Raw genomic sequence first — 17,976 nt, 5'->3', positions numbered from 1 at the left:
AAAGTCCCCGCCGGCAATGGCGCCGCCACCTATCTCGAGTGTGCAGAGCCACAAAATAGGGTTCTGGGCCGGAGGAGGCACGTCGGACTGGGCATCAGCGTTATATCAACAGTGCCACCATCTAAACAAGCATAGGCTGCTCCTTCCCCTCTCCTTCAGAATCCTCAATCCAACACAAACAAATTCAACCCTTGAGAAGCTCTTTTTGATTAACAAGGCAACACCCACTACATGAACACATCCTTCACTATATTTACAACCAAACCAATGCACCATCTAATCACCTCAGGTAGACAACTTTCAGAAACACAAGGCCATGCACAACCCATCTCATCCCCTCTGACAGGCATCAATCAAGCATCAAAGAACTGCAACTATGACAACATGCATCAATCAAGCATCTAAGAACTGCAACTATGACAGGCATAATCCCTAAAACTAAGCATCCATTTAATTAATCATCAAGCCAAAGAACTAAAGCAGGCACCAACCCAAAGCAATAGAGAAATATATTTGACTAATCCATCGTCTAATCCTCAAGACAAACACCTAAAACAGGGACTCTAACGCAAACTAATAGACGTGCCAATGAAATAGTTTTGACTGGCAGGATCCAACAATAGCAACCCACGCCTAACCCAAAATAGGAAAGGCAACAAAAAACCGGTGTGAATCTAGGCATGCCGCACCATCTCCCGCATAGCAACAAAAATCCCAAAGATCCAACCAGATCCGACCACCTATTGCGTCCAAACGAAGAGCAGCTAATTGATGCATCCAAAGGAATTTATTTAAATCAGAGCACATCCTATATTTATTTATTGACTATTTTTTTCCCATTCAGCACCAATATAACCTTTCATGGTAACTGTTTATCTCTTGAATTAATAGACTAATGTAATATTTATGCATCCATGGCCAGAGCTGTATCATAATAGTCTACGTACACAAGGTACATGTATGGAAACAGGGGTACGTACCTCAGTGTTATATCTGTTAGGAATAGGCAACTTGTATTCCCATGAGGCCATAGGCCGATATATATATATACATGTACAGGTGTGGAACATATGCAGGAAACCCCTTATACAACGGGATAAATACAAAGGGGTACATGACATATATTATAACTCTAACACCCCCCTCAAACTCATGGTGGATGAACAACACTGAGTTTGGAGAGATAAAAGCCATGTTGTGCCCTAGTCTGAGCCTTCGTCAGGAAATCCGCCAACTGTAACTCGGAAGGCACATACTGAAGAGCAATAACCTGATCTTGCACAGTAGCGCGTACATAGAACGCATCAACACCAATATGCTTGGTGAGCTCATGCTTCACAGGATCGCGTGCAATGCTGATAGCACCTGTACTGTCAGATAGAAGCAGAGTCGGTGTAGTGACAGAAACACCAAAATCCTGAAGTAACCACCGTAACCAAGTCACCTCTGCCGTCAAAAGAGCCATTGCTCGCAACTCAGCCTCGGCACTCGAACGAGAAACTGCAAGCTGTTTCTTCGTCTTCCAGGCAATGAGAGAACCACCAAGAAAAACACAGTAAGCAGAAAGTGAACGGCGATCGGAAGGATCACTAGCCCACGTAGCATCCGAATAGGCCTGGAGCTGTAAAGAACTGGAGCGAGGAAAGAATAGACGGTGAGAGATCGTGCCTCGAAGATATCGAAGAACACGAAGGAGATGACTATAGTGAACCGAGGTGGGGGCAGAGACAAACTGACTAAGAATATGAACCGGATAAGAGATGTCCGGACGAGTGACAGCTAGATAGATAAGACTGCCAACAAGATGACGATAACGCGTCGGATCAGGGAGAGGATCACCATCAGTAGCACGGAGATGAACATTGAGCTCCATAGGAGTCTCAACAACGCGCTCGTCAGTAAGAGCAGCACGAGCAAGAAGATCCTGGATATACTTTTCCTGGGAGATAAAAAAGCCATCAGAGGTAGAAGAGACTTCAATCCCAAGAAAGAAGCGAAGAGGTCCAAGATCAGACATAAGAAACTGCTCACTAAGACGGGCCTTTACAAAGGCAATATACTCGGGGTCATCCCCCGTGATGATCATGTCATCAACATAAAGAAGAAGAAGAGTCCGTCCACGAGGAGAAAGGTGAATAAACAATGCTGGATCATGAGCACTGACTAAAAAACCAGCAGCAGTGATCACAGAGGCAAAGCGCTCAAACCAGGCGCGGGGGGCTTGCTTAAGGCCATAGAGAGAGCGACGAAGACGACATACCATGCCATCAGGAACAGAATACCCAGGTGGTGGCTGCATGTACACCTCCTCACGCAGCTCACCATTAAGAAAGGCATTCTTAACATCAAGCTGAGATATAGACCAGTGGCGTGCAGAGGCAACGGCAAGAAGTGTACGAACAGTGGTCATATGAGCCACAGGAGCAAAAGTCTCATCATAATCACGACCATGCTCCTGCTGAAAACCACGAGCCACAAGACGAGCTTTGTGACGCTCAAGAGAACCATCGGAGCGAGTCTTAACCTTGTAGACCCACTTACAAGTGATCGGACGAACTCCGGGAGGAAGAGAAACAAGATCCCATGTACCAGTGCGTTCAAGAGCAGCAATCTCCTCTGCCATCGCAAACTGCCATTCAGGATGAACAACAGCCTGACGATAAGAAGTCGGCTCAAGAACAGCAGCACCAGCGGTGGGAAATCCAAAGCGATCAACAGGCGGACGAGGACGAGAACGCAAGCCATAAGTAGGCTGAGAGGAAGATGACGACCCATCCACAGAGGCATCAACAGGTCGTGGACGACGAGTGTAATGCTGAGGAAAAGATGGAACAATAGAAGGAGGAATCGGCAAGGTAGAATCAGGAGGTGGCGACGAAGAAGTCACCGGAGATGAAGGTGTAGAATCCGGTGACAAGCTGGGAGAGGAGACCGAGGAGGAAGTCACCGGAGATGAAGGTGGAGAACCCGGTGACATGCTAGGCGAGGAGACCGGGGATGATGGTGGCTGCAAATCAACTAGATGTGGAGAAGGAGAGGAAGTGGAACGGAGAGGTACAGTCTCGGCGGGAGTGATAGGTGAGTCAGGAAAAGTGAGGAAAGAGATATCCTGCACTGAAAAAGTCGAGGAAGATGGGCAACATCAGGAACAGAATAAGAAGGAGTAGTAAGATTGCCTCTACTAGCAACAGAAAGTGGAGTACCATCAGCAGTGAAGACATGAATAGGAGAATCCAGTGATCGAAGAGAGGACAAAGTGGAAGAATGAGAAGACATATGAAAAGAAGCTCCAGAGTCCAGAACCCAGGGGGATGTACCTGACTGTGTAGAGGGTGATTGCTCAGTGCGGGAAGCATCAGTCACAGAACCGGCAGTACCCGTCGAGGAAGAACCTGAAGCCGCGAGCAGACGCTTAAGTCTCAGAATATCCTGCTCAGTCAAAGCAATGGCTGAAGCTGTCGAGGTAGATGACGAAGTCCCGGAAGATGATGATCGAGCCTTGCGCAGGTGTTTCTTCTTCGTGTAGCACTGAGACTCAAGATGACCATCATTGTTACAATAGGCGCAATGTGGACGGGGGCGACCTGAGCCTCCAGAAGGAGTGGGCAAGAGCGACGGAGCACTCGAGCGAGAAGGGGTCGGTGGAGCAAGTGGCGTAGGAGCACGAGTAGCGAGCACAGAGGGAACCTCCAGCAAACCAGCACCACATAAGCGAGTCTCCTCAGCACGAATCTCAGAAAGCGCCTCCATGAGAGAAATACGGCCACGAGCAAACAACTGAGCACGCCGGGGCTCAAACTCCTTACGGAGCCGAGACAGGAACTCATAGACGCGATGAAACTCCAAATTGGCCTGGACAGCCTGGCAACAGGGGCAGGTACGACACCCAGCACTACGGAGAGAATCAAGCTGGCGCCAGATAGCAGAACTCTGTGCACAGAAGTCATCAACAGTAGAGTCACCCTGCTGAAGAGCATGCTCCTGACGGATCACAGAGAGGTATAAGGCATCACCAGAGGGCTGATAGCGCTCACGAAGACGGGTCCACATCTCAAAGACAGTAGAAAGACCCAGAAATTCAGAAGCAAACTGAGGCAGAACACTAGCAGTGAGAACAGCTGCAGCACGAGCATCATCATCAAGCCACTGGGTGTAAACAGACAGAGCACCATGATACGTCTGAAGAGCCTCCTCATAAGCCAAAACCCTCTCATCATAAGCACGATCAGCAGCCTCATCAGCAACCTTAGCCGCATCCTTGGCGGCCTGATTAGCATCCGTAGGAAGAACCGATGGAGTTGGCGGAGTAGGGGCCACCGGAGGAACTGGACGTGGCGGACAGCAGACCTCGCCAGAAAGAACACCCCAAAGACGGATGCCACGCATGTGAATGCGCATGAAGCCAGTAAACTCGGTGTAGTTAGTACCATCAAAGATCACCGGACAGCGAGGGACAGCAACATAGCCCGATGCAGCAGACATTTTTTTTGGAGATCGATCAAGGGGCAGCTGGCAGTCGGCGGCTGAAGAACCGCAGGGGCAAGGGCCGACGGGAGCTGCGTTGATTGAGGCCGGGAGCAGGAGATCAGGCTGGCTTCGATTGGAGCCGGCTGGGAGCGATCCTGCAGGAGATCAGGCCGGCTCGATGGGGGCCGGCTGGGATCGAGCCTGCCTACTGCGAGCGAGACGAGGACGATCGATGGAGTCTGCGAGCAAGACGAGCAGAGGCAGCCTTCGAGCGATGCTGAGAGCCTTCGATCGATGGAGTCCTGCGATCTTCGGGAGGAGCGGAAGAGGAGCACCACACCGCCGCGCCGGCAAGCTAGGGTTTGCCTCGGGGGCGCGCGCGGGGGTGGGAAGCCGAGGGGGGGCGGGCCGGTAAGCGACGGCGCAGGGAGGCGCCGGAGCTGGCCGGAATCGGCCGGCGACGGCGACGGCAGAGGGGGATCGGGACGGGAGGAGCGTGCGGGGGAGGAGAGACCGAACGCACGAGTTGCAGCGTGCGAAAAAATTAACCTAGCTCTAATACCATGTTAGGAATAGGCAACTTGTATTCCCATGAGGTCATAGGCCGATATATATATACATGTACAGGTGTGGAACATATGCAGGAAACCCCTTATACAACGGGATAAATACAAAGGGGTACATGATATATATTATAACTCTAACAATATCAAGTATATTATAAGGAAACAGATGTCCTTTAGATTATAATTTATTTACAACATGTAGACTGAATCTGTTAATTTACATTACAGAACCATTAAAAGATGCCCATCTGACCAAATTAAATTCCTAATGAAATAGAGTTGTCGATGTCAGATAAGATGGGCATAATCAAGAGAAGAATATCCATAAGCATCATGTTGTTCCTAGACTAACATAGATTGCTATTTTTCTTAAATAGGATATCAATTTTTTTTGTGAATTCCATTCAACAAAGAATGTAGAAGGCTTACTACCCGGAGTTTCTCTCGGAAGAAAAAAAAACAATTGTGCTTGCAGGGCGGATGACATAAATCAGACAAACAATCAATGGTCCAGCTTGGCAGTAAGAGCACTAACCTGTTCAGTAGTCATGGATGAATTTGGTCGGGGTCGCTACAATTGAAGTGAAGAGCCTGACTTTAGCTTATTGATACACTATTCAGTTCAACTATATATTCAACTAAAATGCACAACCAATGACCGAGATATTATAACAGTACAATACCTTCATTATGAATAAAAAGATGGTTCTCATTTTCCAAGGTAATCAGATCAAGTTTTTTTTTAGGGTTAGCCCTACGCAAGTTAGAAATAACGATATCTGGATACACTTCGAACTAGATGCTCCAACAATGTGTGATAATTCGATAATGTTCTTATTATAACCTTTATTTCACTAATCCTTTAGATCAACTAGCTTCAACCCCGTGGGCCAGTCCTCGCAGTGCCGCACATGCGGCACGATCTTGCCGGCATCTTCCCGTCGCCGGCAGTCGTACACCGGCGCGACGTGGTAGCACGGCTCCATGGACACGTCCCTGCTGCACGGCCAGCTCACGGTGGTGTTGATCATCCCCATCCTCAGCACCCACGGCCTCATCCCGCCGAGCCCCTGCGCCACGTACCCGAACGTCGACTCGGCGGTGGTGACCAGCGTGTCCGCCGTGCTCAGCAGGTACACCTCTGCCCAAGCCTTGCGTTCATGCGACTTGACATGGTAGCGCTGGGCCTCCTCGTGGCTCGGCTGGTCCACCACCACCACCTCGCCGTTCGCCGTCGCGCGCTCCCAGTACGCCCCCTTGATCTTGTCGTAGTACCAGGCCTTGAGGGAGGTGATCAGGACAGCGGTGGGTTTGGCCGCGCCACCGGGCGCGGCCGCCGGCGGCCCGTCGTCTTCCTCGCCCAGCACCGCCGGGAGCAGCTTCTGGCTCTGCGTGCACGTCTTGATCTGCTCCAGGAGCTCCGGCGAGTCGGCCTGCCACGGGAAGACGCGCACCTGGATGCTGACCACGCGCCGTGCCCGCGCGAGGTGCGCGTCGTAGTACCGCGTGATGAGGCCCCAAACGCGGTTGGTCGGATGGAACAGGTACCGGCCGAGGTGGTGGAACACGGCGTCGCGCTCCGGGAACAGAGCGTCGAGCTCTGACTGGAACGCCCTCACGAGGAACAGGCCTGGCGCGATGTAGCCGTCCGTCCTCATCACCAGCCACTGGATGCTGGACATGAGCCGCTGGTCGTCATCGCAGAAGAAGAGTTTGTCGGCGTCCGTCTGGTTGTGGTCGAGATGGATGTACGCGAACGCCGGCAGGTCTCCGGCGGCGGACCCGTTTATCTCGCCGGTTCTGAGCACACCGTCCTCTCGCATCTTCCCGTACCGCTCCGGCGTGGAGAGGTAAAAGCCCTGATAGCTCACGAGCGGGAAGCCCGGAGGCAGCAGCCACGTCGTGTTGGGGAAGGGCTCGCAAAAGAGCTCGTCCATCCCGTTGCTGGGGTCGACGAGGAAGACGCGGTCGGTGAGCACCGCGTACAGGAACGCCGACGCGGCGGCGATGATCCGGTTGCCGAGGCCGCGGTACGAGATGGAGACCAGGTACCTGCACTCCGGTGACACGACGCTCTTGCCGGACTTGAGCTGCTCCAGGGCGTTGGTGTAGGCGGCCGTGCCCGGGCCGCACCGCCTTTGCAGGGCTTCGTGGCTCCGCAATTTGGAGACGAGGTGCTGTGAAGGTTGCCGGCCGGCGTTCCGACGGTACATGGCGGACTGGTACCGGCTGCGGCAGGATTCTTGGTCGAAGCCTTCGACCAAGAGTCCGCCAAGAAGCTTGTCAGCGTGTGTTGGTGCGTTCTCGTTAGGTAAAGATACTTCGTCAGAACCTGCAGAAGTTGCAGAAATATTTGTTCTTCAGTTGGCGCAGATGGTACTCAATCAAACTAGCGGATTTTCTGAAACCTCGCACAAAGTGGCTGAAACAACATTGAACAAAAAAGACTGAAGTTTGAAGAAAATAAATCAGTCGTGCCGGTTAGCAATAATCCTATGAAACGATAGTTTACTCTAAATCTAAAGTGAAACCTCGATTTTGTCAAAGTTGCTATGGATGTGGTGGAGACATGTGGTACATTTTCTAATGTGTACTGAAAATCTCATTTACTGGGTTTGCTTGGGTTTGCAAGATCTTCTTGGAACATCTACATCATATGGTGAACACATCCTCTTCGAACCTCTACATCATATGGTGTACACAGAACCTCTACATCATATGGTGAACACAACATCGGAGTTGCCTAAAAAAAGTTGAGCGTCAATTGATTTATCTATTGTAACTTCTTCTTCCTCCTGCCACCAGCGGTCGACACGCCACTGCCAGATGCGCCTCACCACCTCTACCGGTCTATCCCGCCCTCGACCTTCTTGTCCTCCGTCGGCGATGCCCCAACCAACCACATCGAGGCAGCATGCTACTCAATTGAACAACCAGAATCTTATTTTACCAATGGGCCGGAGTTTCATACTCACCGAACACATGTTAATCAAAGTCATGTCTTCAATTTTTTTGAAAGTTGTAATGCATACTGAGATGAAGGGCATCCGAAAGTTGTTCCATCTACTAAAGAGAGTGCCGCTAGGGCGTAGGGCGGAGAATACTGAAAACTTCAAAAGTTTCAACCACTTCTATTCTCCACCATTAAGCTGCAAAAATTGCGCAAATACATAAATAAATAACAAGAAAAGGCGATAGTGCAATTTGCAATTGCAACAAATAAAAAAGAAGAAATGTACTCTCTCTCCTTTTAAGTTTAGAAGATCCCTAACATAAAACATTGTAGCCAAGACTTGCTGCCTAAGGAATCTGATATAACAAAAGGAAAAAACACTTCACAACAATGACTGAGAACTTTGCAAGAGACCAAAACTTCACAAAAGTGACTGAAACTCAACAAAAATGTCCGAGACCTGACACAAATTTGCTGAAAGAACACTGAACAAAGAAAAACTAAAAAAACTGCCACGTGGGTTAGTAATAACCCTATTCAAAGATAGTTTCCTCTAAAGAGAAATCTTGACTTACTCAAAGTTGTTACGGATGTGGTAGAGACCTGTGGTTCAATTTTTCGTGCTTACTGCAAATCTCATTTACTGGTTTTTCTCGGAATTATAGGATCTTCTTTGAGCCTCTACATCTTCCGGTGAATACAATCATGCATGTATCGTTTGGGACATGCTATTTATTAGTTGCCTGAAAAAATTACGAGCGTCAATTGATTTTTCCTGTTTAGCTTCTTCTTCGTGATGCCACCCGCGGCTGGCAGCGCTGCCCAAGCCCCCACGGATGCTGGTTTACCGCCACCCTCGGCCATCCCTCTATCCCCCCTTCTCTATTCTCTGGCATTGGCGACCCCCCTAACCGCACCACACCCGCAGCGGAAAATCTTTTCTCCGTAGGCGACGTCGTGGTCAGCCGCGTCATTCCCATCTCCGGGGCAGTCCTGGTTAGGCCTCATCTCTCCTGTCTCGGCGTTGTTACTATACGCCCCTCCCCTCCTTCTGCTTGAAAATTTTCGTTGCTATTTTCAGGCAACTGATGCATAGTTAATGCGGTATTTATATGACACCTCATCGGTATCGAAAACAACATAATTATGATGAAAAATAATACCCATGGGTTATGGGCATCTCCAACGCAAACTCTCAAATAGCCCCTATATGTCTTTTGCAGGAGTCCGGATATTTTTTTGCCATCCAATGCTATCCCTCAAAGCATTTGTGGACTGGTCCGAACGGCCAAATTCCAGCAAACTAGAAGCCACCACATTAGACATCCTGACATCCCCTTTCTTCTCAACCGCGGCATGCATATGCATAGATGAACAGGGGGCATGGTTGGATGGCTGGCTCCCGTGTCAGTGTCCCGAGACTGAACAAATATTGTGTTCGTTTTAGGGGTCAACGTTGGAGATGCCCTAATACCGAAAAAATTCAGCACACATCCTAAAATTCAACTTTAATCATAAATTAGATTAATACTATATATTTTAGTAACTTAAAAATTATACTACTAAAAACTTCTTTTCAATAGGAATTGAATGGTATAATTTTTATCACATATGATCCACATTTGACTGAATGATTAAAGTTGAATTTTAAGGTGTCGTATGCTTGTCTTATTCATTGGAATGAAGGGAGTAGCCATTCACCGATCGAGCTAACAGACCATGCAAAAAACAAAGGAAGGAGGAAACATAAGAAATGAAACAACCTCGCCGTAAGTCGCCCACGGCCGTCTTGATCCAAACCGCTGGCTTCTCGCCATTGCGGCCGCCAAGGAGAACGAAGAGAGGCAGCACGATCAGTACGAAGGCAACGAGCGCGGCGTTGATTGCCGGGGCCCATCGCTTGCAGCCCTCAGGCTCAACATGCGTCGTCGTGTTCTTCATGGCATGCGGCGGCGTGAGCGATCCGGGGTTGGCTGATCAATCTCCTGTGCGCCGCGCGTCTAGTGCAGCTCCTCTCAGTGCCTATCCGTTTCCCGATCGATATTCCTCGAGTTGGAGCCAGTGTCTGCCACTAGTTTTTGATCTCATATTCCTCGTCTGACACAACTTGGATTTTGATTAGTGTGGGAAGATAGACCTGTAATCAAGAGTGAAACTCGAACGTAGAGTTTTCGATCCGGAAAAAACGGTCGGCCTAGCTACTTGTTCTCCACTAGTACAATTTTGCACCGCGTCGATCGGGATGGCCAGGGGATCACCGATCACAGATGCCACTTGTAAACTTCACATGAATGGAAAAATGTAAATTTAGCAAGCACAGTTGACCTCTGTAGGTGTAGCTTTCACATGACCCAATGTAGAGTCGTCCGTTCGTTTGGTCCACAAAATACTCCCGCGACGCATCTCTAGCGTCCGCACCTGTTCAATACCCAAGACACGTGACTAGACGGGACGGAGCGGATATCTCTCATGCTCGTTCAATGCCCCATCCATCCGTATGCCGCCATAAAGTAGGCTCGCCGGCCCAGAAACCCACTCCGGCGCCGCGCATTGACACATCTGGACGCCTGGCGCCGTGGCCGCCCTTGCCGCTGTCTGGCACAGCCGCCGTGTCAGCCGGATCGAGGCTGGCTTGCCAGCTAACTCGCCCAAGGTCTTCGACGACTAGGACGACATCACGATGGAGACAGACTCTGACGACACCGCCCCGGCTTTGGCGCCTCCTATGCACGCCGGCTTCACCAAGGAGCAGACGCGGGCAGACTACAACGTCGCCATGGCGGAGGTGCAGCTTGCGTCGGCGCCTTTGTCGGCATTACAGCAGACGCAGGAGGAACAGCGGTACAACATGTTCCTCCTGGAGTAGCACCGGCTGGTGGAGGGCCAGATCTAAGGCGAGTGTGCGAGCAAGGAGTCCATGGCGGCCATGGCCGTGGCGAACCCGAACTTCATCGCGCAGCAGCGTGCCATCTACGATGCCGCCCACGCTCAAGCCGCCGCTCGCCAGGAAGCGGGTAGCCCCGGAGGTGCACTGCAAGCGATCACAGAGAACAACACGCCAGTTGACGCGCTGTCGGCGAACCATCAGGCAGCCTTGTGCGACGACGAAGCGCCGATGCCACTATTTCCATCATGGACCTCACATCCACGGGCGACGGACAGGTCGCGGACTCCTCCGAGGACGAGTAGGCCACGAGAGGCGGCAGTTCCTTATGTCCCATGTAGGACGGTCCGTCTCCCGTGTTGAACTCTTCCTCGTCGGAGACCGCACCTTCACTTCACGGGTCTTATCGCCGATGCTCATGGAGACGGCGGATGGAGAAAGACACGGGCTTGGACGCCGGGCGCCGCCACCATAGGATAGGTTTAGGGTCGGGTCATTTTTTTTTGTTCTAACTGTTTAAAATGTGATAAAAATCCATCGTGTTTGTATGAAATCCGCCATGTTTATATGAAATCCGCTCATGTTTGCATGAATCTCATCTGGTTTGTTGAAAAGGAGTTTGAAATATACGCGGCTACGGTTGGATGGCGTCCTCCCGCATCCGTGACCGCGGACTGGTCCCCGTGTTTGCGGACAGATGCGGCAGGAAATTTACGGGTTGCCGTTGAAGATACCTTAAGAGCGTTTTTGACACTACACTAATGTCAAAAAAATTATACTCCCTCTGTTCACTTTTATAAGACCTTGAAAACATTTCAGACAATGTACAAACAGTCCATTTTAAGCTGTCTGAAATGACTTACAAAAGTGGATGGAGAGAGTGTATATTATGAGACAGATGGAGTAGTAATATATTCACTCTATTGAGAAAATAAAAACAGCTGCTAGAGTTGCTCTTCCCACATAGGCGGGTGGAGCCGGTGCTAGTGCGTTCAAGCACGCAACTGATAAATGAAAAAGTAGAGAAAAATTCACCATAGGTCACAAAACTTGAGTTGGCTGACACTTAAGTACCACTACTTTAAAATACCCGAAATACAGTCCATCTACTTGCACAGGGGTTCACTTTGGTCCGTATATACGATTGGAGTTGCGTATTTGCTGACTTGGCCGAGTCAGCCGTTGCCAGCTGTGCTTTGACTGCCACTTGTGCAGCACCTGTCGGGGGGCGTTAATACTAGATGGCTGGAGGTTTTTTTTGCAAATGCGTGCACCTGGTTGGACCACACCCCACATGGTCATTAAACGGACCGCACCTGGTCGGACCGCACCGGGTCGCTCCTTTCTCCTTCCTCCCGCAACCTCTCTGCTCCTGCACCCTCTCTGCTCATCGTCGCTACCGAGGTCAGACGTCGTTGGCGTCGACGACGGCTCCATGAGCACGTCGTCGGACGCTGAGCCGCCGCCGTCCGCGTCGTTCGGGAGGGGCCTGCGCGACGTGCCTCTTGCTCCTTCGCGTCGCCGTGATGATGCCTCGCCGCCCCGGTACGGTACGTCGCCGTCGCCAGCAGCTCCTTTGCTCGATCTGTGCAATTTAGCTCCCGTAAAGAGTTCTTGGTCGCATCAATTGCGTGTAGGAGCTAGGGTTTGGCCGTTCGTTCTACTCTGTGACGGATTGGGTGTGGGGTGGTAGGGTTTTAGCAGTTTGTGAAGATCTTTCTGACAGGCCAAAAATAGGGCTGCTTCATGGGGGATTTGCAGTAGGAGCTAGGGTTTGGCCATGTTTGCAGAGATCTGGAGTGATTATGGTTCTTTCTCCCCCTAATTTTTCATCGGTCCAAGGGTCTAGGGTTTAAGCAGTAAAGTTTGCTCTTAGTGTCAGAGTATTAATTGGACCAAAAATTGTTGTAATTTGCAATTACATTGTGTCAGATTGACCAAAGATGGTTGCTTTTCGACCTGTAAGATCATACATTTGTTAATTGGAGCCATGAATCTCTGATTTTCTTTCTGAAAAAGTAAAAAAGTCTGAATCTTTGAACTGTAGTCTGAAATGTCTGAATCTCTCTGTAGTCTGAAATGTCTGAACTTTTTCAACTTGATTGTTTTGCAGGTCACTTAAGCAACCACTTCTCTATTGAGGTCATACATGGTGGCTACTTTCTGTGTGCTGGCAAGCATAGGGGTTATCACAAAGGTCACTCCATTTGGTATGATTATTGTGACATAGATAATTGGACACCTAATGTTGTTGCCAGTCTAGTGGAGGAAATTGGATATGAGTTTGAGGGCAGGATCAAGGCTTATTGGTGTGTTCCTGGATTGACAGTGTATAAGAATGGATTAAGAGAGATCAAGATAGGGGACAACACTATGACAGAAAACATGAAGAATTGTGTTCTAAATGGCAACCACTTCCAACAGATATTTCTTGATCATGATGAGAGCATGAGATCATATATTTCTGTTGTTCAAGTCCACTCTGATGATGAGGATCCAACAATTGTCAGGTTCAGTGGCATTAGGGTAAAGAAGGAGAATGCCCACCAGCAGCAAGCAGAGCAGACACAACAGTTGCAAGAGGAGCAGGATCAGCTCACTCTAGTGGAACATGAGCTGGCTCAGCATGATCAAGAGCATGATTCTAATCAAGAGCATGAGCAAGATGAGGCAGAGTCAGAAAGTGGAGCAGAGTCAGAAGAAGATGATTTCATACCAAGTCCACCCCAACCTGGAACTACTTACCTTTCATCTCAGTTTGGGTTTAGGGCAAGGAAATCCTGTAGGTTTTTGAACATGGATGCAGCAGACACAGTAGTGCAGGATTCAGATGAAGATTATATTCCACAAATTGTTGATTCAGACATTGATCTGCAGGATGATGATGACTTGTTTGACAAACATGTTGATTGTGAGAAGGGCAAAGGACCAGCAGTCCAAGAAGAAGTTGATGATCCTACTGAAGATGTGGATATTTGTCTGCCATCCTCTGATGAAGATAAGGTGAAGCTGAATTTCAAAAGTTTTAGAGAGGAAGACCTGACTAAACCACAGTTTCAAGTTGGCCAGACCTTTGGATCTGTTGAGTTCCTTAGGAAAGCTATCAAAGAGTATAGCTGTCAGGAGAGAGTTGACATTAGGTGCCCTAGAAATGATAGGAAAAGACCGAATGCCATTTGTGAAGATGGGTGCCCTTGGACCTTGTCTGCATCATTTGATGGGAGAATCAACTGCTTCATGATCAAGAAATACAACCCAAAGCATACATGCATAAGGAAATGGTGTGTTAAGTCATTCACTGCTCCTTTTATGGCTGGAAAATATCTTGATTCTTTCAGAGCAGATGAAAACATGAACATGAAATTTTTTGCAAGGGTGGTTCAGAAAGATTGGAACACGATAGCAACAAGAAGCAAGCTTAGAAGGGCTAAGAGGTTAGTGAAGAAAGTTATTGAAGGAGATGAGTTGGAGCAATACAACAGCATGTGGGATTATGCACAAGAATTCAGAAGATCAAACCCAGGGAGTTCTTTCTATGTGGGTGTCAGTAATGGCATATTTGCAAGTTGTTATTTCTCTCTGGATGCCTGCAAAAGGGGTTTCATGCAAGCTTGTAGGCCTGTCATTTGTTTGAATGGATGCCACCTGAAGACAAAGTATGGAGGTGTTATGCTGTGTGCTGTTGGCATGGATCCTAATGACTGCATTTACCCTCTAGCTTTTGCAGTTGTTGAGGTAGAGAACACTGACACATGGAAATGGTTTCTATCAAATCTGAAGAGTGACTTGGGAATTGTAAACACAGACCCATGGACTATAATGTCAGACAAGCAAAAGGGCCTGATCAAGGGAGTGAGGCAGCACTTTCGAGATGCAAAGCACAGACACTGTGTTAGGCATATATGGCAGAATTTTCAGCAAACACACAAAGGAGATGTTCTTAAAAACCAGATATGGAAGTGTGCAAGGAGCACAATAGCAGAACTGTGGGCTGCAAGCATGGAGGAAATGAAGGTCATAAGCCTAGAAGCATACAAGTGGCTTGAGCAGCTACCACCCAACACTTGGGTTAGGGGCTTCCAAAGAGAATTGGTCAAGTGTGATATCCTTCTGAATAACAACTGTGAGGTTTTCAACAAATATATTCTTGAGGCTAGGGAGATGCATCTCAGATCAATGATTGACAAGATCAAAACACAGCTCATGGTCAGGTTCTACAACAAAAGAAAAGAGGCAGAGACCTAGCCTGGCTCAATATGCCCAAAAATTAGGAAAAGAATTGAGAAGAATATAGAGCTGTCAGCTACATGCATGGTTTCAGGGGCTGGTGATGGCATCTTTCAGGTTGACAACAGGAACAGGACATACATTATTGACCTGAAGGAAGAAAGTTGTACATGCAAAATGTGGGATCTTAGTGGAGTTCCATGTCACCATGCAATTGCATTCTGCAGACATGAGAGGATTGATCCTGAGAGTTTGGTGCACTCCTGTTACAGTATAGAAGCATTCAAGCTAGCATACAAACCCATTATAAAGCCTTGCAGAGATAGGAGTGAGTGGCAGAAGATGAATGGCTGTGAAATCAAGCCACCTGTCTTTGAAAAAAAAGTAGGGAGGCCTTCAAACAAAAGTAGGAGAAAGCAGCCTTATGAGATTGAAAAGAAAAATGAAACCAAGGTGATGAGCAGACATGGAATCACAATAACATGTTCATACTGTCATGAAACAGGCCACAACATCAAATGATGTAATCTCAAAAAGGCTGGCATTTTGCCAAATCTAGCAGAGAGAACAACAAGAAGGGGTCCAAGGGCCATTCCTGATGATGTGTCAGATGATGAAATTGTTTTGGCACAACAAGATGATGGCCAAGGTACACAGGAGGAGGTTCGGGTCACACAAGAGGATGGTCAACTTACACAGGAGGAGGTCCATGTTGATGGCCAAGTTACGCATTAGGAGGCCCATGTTGATGGCCATGATACACATGAGGAGGTCATTGTCACACAAGATGATGAGGTCATTGTCACACAAGATGATGGAGCAGATGCACCAATTGTTTTTCAGGCAAATTCTCCACTTTTGTCCCTTAATTTTGACCTCTTTTGTCCAGTCATTTTTGTTGTACTGATGTTTTCATGTGATGTTTGTTTTGTACAGGTGCAGGACTTTGGATTTACAATGCTTCATAGGATGCAACAATCCAGACATGTTCCTAGAGAAGAACCTGAAATCATTTTGCCAGATTCCTCATTCATCTCAAATGCAGCCAGTTCTCACACTACAGCACAGACAACAACAGCTACAAATGAAGGCAACCTGACCATGAAGTTGCTGAAGATGAAGAGAGACAAAGAAAGACAGATGGCAGCCAGGAGAGATGCAGCACTTGAGGCCATGAATGAGATGGCAGAGAAGAAAGCAGAGGAGGCAGAAGCAAAAAGGCAAGAAATTGCAAGGAGGAAAGTAGAGTCTTCACAAAGAAGAAGAAGAAGAGCAGCACAAGAGAAGAAAGCTTTGGAGTCTGCAGCAAGGAAGGAAGCTGCAGCAGCAAGAAAAGCTGCATTGCAAGAAGAGAAGGAGGCCAGAGCCCTTGAAGCAATGGCAGCTAAAGCAGAGGCAGCACTGAAGAGAAAAGAAGATCAAGAAGCAAAGAGAGCTATGGCAGCACTGAAGAGAAAAGAAGATCAAGAAGCAAAGAAGATACAGTAAGAAGAGGCCAAGAGATTAAGAGCTGAGCAGAGGAAGCAGGCAGGACCAAGTGGACATGTGCCCAAGAAGCCGAAGAGAGTGAACATGTTTGATGAATTTAGATGATTCCGTGCTTTTGCACTTGTAATTTTTTGACAAAAAACTTGAATGAGACTCTTTGAAACTGTTGGAGTTGGGATGATTCAGTGCTTTTGCACTTGTAATATTTTGGCGAAAACTACAATGAGACTCTTTGAACTGTTGGAAATGTGAAGATTCAGTGGCTTCATACTGCCATTCAAAAGTTAAACTGTTGGAGTTTAAAACGAAAAGAGAACTCAAATGAAAACTGTTGGAGTTCAGTGGCTTTATTATCCAGTTGGAGTTCATTGATTTATTCACTGTTGGAGTATAGATAATTAACTGCATAAAATTAAAAAATTAAAACAAAAAAGGTTGGCCTGGTGTCGAACCCAGGACCTGTGGTGTGATAAACAGGGTGCAATGCTAGTGTGATAGGAACGATGCTTTGCTCAAGTGTTACTTGACAACCTACTTAGTATATTTACACTCCCCTCCAACCTACTTAACTGAATTTTTACAGTTCACTGAATTCAAAGTTATCTGAATTTTTACAGTTGACCGAATGTAGTTTGCAAAGATATCTGAATTTAGTTTGAAAAGCTAACGGATTTTTTACAGTTGTCTGAATTGAGTTTGAAAAGCTAACTGATTTGATTATAGTTAACTGAATCTTAATAGTTGTCTGAATTCAGTTAAGATTCAAAACCTTAGCAGCTACTTCTTTTGGAATTATTGCCTTATATAGGAACAAGAGAATTTTGGATTGTTGCCTTATATAGCAACAAGACTGCATCAACACCATTACATACCAACAAAACACTTTTGGATTACTGCCACTTTTGCATCAACACAGTTCAACACATATATAGCATCACAGCCAGTTCAACACTTATATAGCATCAACAACCAGTTCAACAGAGTTCAATAGACAGAAATTACAAATAACTTATGTGCTTAATATACAAGCACACCTAACAAACTAATATTTTATAACTTATATGCTGAAAATCTGTATATTTCAGCATACCTAACTACTGCAACTGCATCTTCTTCATGCCTTCTACTGCAACTGCATCATCTTCAGTTCTTCAACTTCTGGAGGCGCTCCGAGCGGCGAACCTCTATGTCAGCTGCCACCTTCCTCTTCTTCTTCCTTTCTTGCTGCGCTGCGACGTCCACCTGTTCTTGAAGGGCCAACACCACCTCCACCTCCTGCTTGACGATGTCAAGAACATCTGGAAGAAGCTCGACGTCAATGGGGTGGTGCTTGTCACCCTCCCTGGCGACGGGCACCACCATCTGGACCTCCTGCTCGGGGACGACGGGCG

At 47.8% G+C, this 17,976-nt stretch overlaps 1 protein-coding gene across 1 annotated transcript; it reads right to left on the bottom strand.

The window, feature by feature from the left end:
* Positions 1 to 5,887: 5,887 nt before the first annotated feature.
* On the bottom strand, positions 5,888 to 9,852 carry LOC125520401 (galactoside 2-alpha-L-fucosyltransferase-like). The gene is made up of 3 exons (XM_048685319.1): positions 9,733 to 9,852; positions 8,757 to 8,769; positions 5,888 to 7,329 (listed from the first exon to the last, which is right to left on the bottom strand). Exon 3 carries the CDS (start codon positions 7,244 to 7,246, stop codon positions 5,888 to 5,890), a length of 1,359 nt encoding a protein of 452 aa, XP_048541276.1. The 5' UTR covers positions 7,247 to 7,329; positions 8,757 to 8,769; positions 9,733 to 9,852.
* Positions 9,853 to 17,976: the final 8,124 nt, after the last annotated feature.

Source organism: Triticum urartu, chromosome 7, assembly GCF_003073215.2.
Source record: "Triticum urartu cultivar G1812 chromosome 7, Tu2.1, whole genome shotgun sequence".
In the NCBI taxonomy this organism is placed as follows: domain Eukaryota; kingdom Viridiplantae; phylum Streptophyta; class Magnoliopsida; order Poales; family Poaceae; genus Triticum; species Triticum urartu.
This window is presented reverse-complemented; position numbering and strand designations above follow the sequence as displayed.

Coding starts and splice junctions, on each gene's coding strand:
- LOC125520401 (XM_048685319.1), bottom strand. CDS start 7,246: ATGTACCGTCGGAACGCCGGCCGGCAACCTTCACAGCACCTCGTCTCC.